This window comes from Parasteatoda tepidariorum, unplaced genomic scaffold (genome assembly GCF_043381705.1).
Source record: "Parasteatoda tepidariorum isolate YZ-2023 unplaced genomic scaffold, CAS_Ptep_4.0 HiC_scaffold_4108, whole genome shotgun sequence".
Classification (NCBI taxonomy): domain Eukaryota; kingdom Metazoa; phylum Arthropoda; class Arachnida; order Araneae; family Theridiidae; genus Parasteatoda; species Parasteatoda tepidariorum.
This window is the reverse complement of record NW_027261740.1, coordinates 1,659-5,442: the sequence shown is the minus strand read 5'-3', so window position 1 is coordinate 5,442 and position 3,784 is coordinate 1,659. Positions and strand designations below refer to the sequence as shown.

General features: G+C 31.1%; 1 protein-coding gene across 1 annotated transcript; it reads left to right on the top strand.

Moving 5' to 3' along the window:
* Window positions 1-809: 809 nt before the first annotated feature.
* On the top strand, window positions 810-3,247 carry LOC122273398 (acetoacetyl-CoA synthetase-like; the record flags this gene model as incomplete). The annotated part of the gene is made up of 3 exons (XM_043057474.2): window positions 810-929; window positions 2,330-2,433; window positions 3,130-3,247. Coding segments are annotated over exons 1-3 (340 nt in total), but the record flags the coding sequence as incomplete, so codon positions are not given.
* Window positions 3,248-3,784: the final 537 nt, after the last annotated feature.

Below are 3,784 nucleotides of genomic sequence, written 5' to 3'. Positions count from 1 at the left end.
GGACTCTAACTCATGATCCGTCTACCACATAGGATATTTCACGTCAGTACTGCGGCCGGTGCAAGCCGAATGCGGAATTCGTATCGACCAGCTATCGCCGGGATCGAACCCCGGTTTACCTCATTGGAAGGCGAACGCTTTATCCCCTGAGCTATCGCGGCTCAGAATGGATGGTTGACCGTTTTAAGTATAATAATAATAATAATAATAATATATATATATAATAGCAGGGCCACATCCCTGTCATCGTTGCTGTATTTAATAATGCAGTCATAAGCCATATTACGTTATAAAAAGGTATATTTAAAGGTAGGCTGGTGGTTATAACAGTTCACATCTCCACTCCACAAGGGAAGGGGTGTGGACATACTCCGGACGGTTCCGGCAGATGTTTATTGGAACACGTTATTCAGCAAGAGACATGCGGAAACAATCGGTCTCGCATTAAATACTTACAGATTTTGACGTAAACAGGTTCCAGTCGTACATACCTTTGTAACTCTACGCATCATGGAAAATCATTTAATTGTCCGTTGGTAACATAAACTGTTACGCAAATGTACTTTCCGGGAAGATATATTGGGCACATGTATATGTAGGGAAAATTAGTTATCTGGACAACTTACCTCTGAGGCAAATGAGCTGTCATCAAAAAGGAGTCGGGAATTTGAATAAGCGGCAGAATCCCTATACCCATAGTTTTAAAACATGTCAACATCTAAAAATTTACCATTTACACACGCTTTGACAGTTAATTCAGTTTCTATGCAGCTATGAGTTATGCAAATAATTATTTTCTTTTGTAGTAAAAATGGCCTTTAATAGCAAATATGAAGATGTACAGGTTATGCGGTATCCCAAAGAAAATTCTGGAAAATTACTGAAGAAATTTATGAAGGTTATAGAAGAAAAGTACGATAGAAAATTTGGTATGTAGAATAAACAGATACGCAAATGATTTTCTTGTGTTTACTTACTAAAAATCTGTAAGCACAATGCGACAATCTAATGTTTTGATCTTCACGATCTAAGACTTAATCCTAACGGTTTGAGAGGGTAACCTTAAATATGCTGATCAATAAGGGCAAACGATAATTTAAGTAAAGAAATCAGACACAAAAACGTTGTTTTATTGAATAAACATACTTTTTTTCCGACGGATTCGGATTTCTGACCTTCAAAATACATGAGGTAGTCGCAATATGGGAAATGTGGTCCCAATAGTTTGATCAGGAGAGGGGTTCACCGTTTGGACCTCATAATGCTAATTTAATTTTTTGCGTATTTCACTGTATCATGGGAACGTTTCAAGCGAATTGTTTTTGCACATAATTATAAAATTCGTTTGTTCAAAGATAATTCGATGCAAAAATAAATTTTACTAAATATTTAAAAATTTTTTATTATTTTATTTGGAATAAGAAAAATTTAGAATTGTAAGGCACACAATTTTTTGCATCGTTTTAAAGTACGAAATTTTAAATGGCAAAATACGAAATTTGACCGAAATGAGTTGAATAATTCCTGAGAAATCGTATTTGTAAATATACGACTTTTTTAAAATTCGATGCCTCAGGAGATGATTCGACAACCTTCTCTCCTTTGTATTTTTTCATGCAAAATTTCAAACGTTAATATGATGCATAAAATGTTATACTTTACAATACAAATGTTTTTCGATTATTATTAAGTAAAATAATAAAAAATAATAAACATTTGCAAATTTTTTTTCAGGGAATTATCTATAACCAACGAATTTTATAATTGTGGGCAAAAAACTTTCAATTTGCTTAAAAAGTTTTCAAGATATAGCGAAATACGCAAAAAATCAAATTAGCATTAAGGGTCCAAACTTCTGACCCCTCACCCGACTAAACTATTGGGACATTTCCCAGATTGCTGTTTCCCCACATATTTTGAAGGTCAGAAATCCGAATCCGTTGAAAAAAAGGCATGTTTATTCAGAGAAAGTACGTTTTGAGTCTGATTTCGTAACTTAAAATATCGTTTGCACTAATTAATTAGCATATTTGAGGTCACCAACTTGAACCATTAAGATTGAGTCCGAGAACGTGAAAATCCGATTATTAGATCAAAAGTTATTCAGGGTGGTTCATTTTTCTTTGCTCAGTGTGACTACAGTCAGGCACCATGTACGACCATCAAATGAATTTACAAAATTTATTTTTGAAATAACAGAACAAAATTAGTTTTAACACATTAGCGGAAAATTTTTTCAAATTACGATATTTTTTTAAAATTGAAAATAGTAGTTTTTTTGCTTTAATTTATTGTTTCTTTAAAAATATTTTCTTTCCTTTCAATTTAGAAGGCTATAAAGATTTTCATAAATGGACTGTAGAATATCTGGAAGAGTTTTGGACAGAAATGTGGGAATTTACAGGAGTGATAGCTTCGAAAAAATATGATAAGGTAACTCTTTACTGAAGTTCTAAATAATAAAACTTAAGTACTGTAAAGGATAATTTATCTAATTAACAATATTTGCTACTCAAATACTAACTGAAAGCAATTATAATTAGCTTTAATTAGCTTAAAGTATTGAGTGCTTTGCATCGAAAATTTAAATTATTTAGTGTTTTATAATATTCAAAAAAATAGTTTTAGTAAATTCAGCTTCTACTTGTTTGAATTTCATAAATAAATTATCGAAGTTTTACTAGCAAATTTCAAAATACTTTGGAGTTTGTCATTCAACAGAATGATTTGATGCACACTAAAAGTAAAAGGCATTGCCTACCAGAATATGGTAAAATTTAAAATTTGCTATTCATTCGGTTTAAATTACCATATAGTTTAGTATTTTTCACTAATTATGTGGTAATAAGAACTATAATTTAAAAAACCAGAATTTCTGGGAAACCGTTGCCATAGAAACGGAAAAATTACGAAATGAATGGTTTAAATACTGTAAATTTTAATTACCAGAATTAAATATTTTTTTAAATCAGAAATGTTATTGTCATAGAGTATGGTAATTTCACCAGAATTTTTTTCTCCGGACACGAATAAGAGAAAACATAAAAATAAAGGTTTATATGTGAATATGATTATTTTGTTTTAGGAAAATTTTAAATAAACTAAAATTGAAATTATCATCTTCCGAAGGTTATAGACCTAAGTGTGCCTATGAATGAACCCCCTGAATGGTTTTCTGGATCAAGATTGAATATTGCAGAAAATTTATTAAAATACAGAGATGATCATGTAGCTCTAATATGTGCAAGTAAGTACCATTCCTTTATAAGCTTTAAATGAAATTTATGACACAAAATCCCCCCCCCCCCAATATTCCNGACACAAAATCCCCCCCCCCCAATATTCCGTGCTGTATACGTTGTTTTCTCAAAAATGAATTTTGTATCAAAAAAAGAATAATATACAAAAGATTACAAAAAAGTATATTTTTTATAACTTTGATATATTTTAAAAAGTTCGTGTCTCAGCTATCAATCCTCAAAAGGCGTAGGGGAGAGTTGGACAAAACGGGATACCATTATTGTTTTTATTTACTACGGAATATCTGTTAAGGAAAACCATACATTATTTTTTTTTTGTAGCTACAACATTTATTGAAGCACACAAAAAACATATTTTAAACTAATTTTAATGACTGTGAAATAGAAAAAAAAATTAATTTCCGAACTCTTACATATCCCGTTTTAGCATACCTGGGTTGGATAAAACGGGATAGGGTTTACAATGTTTAATTTTTTGCATAAAACTAAGTGAAAAGCATAATTAACTTACAGAGAACTGCAAA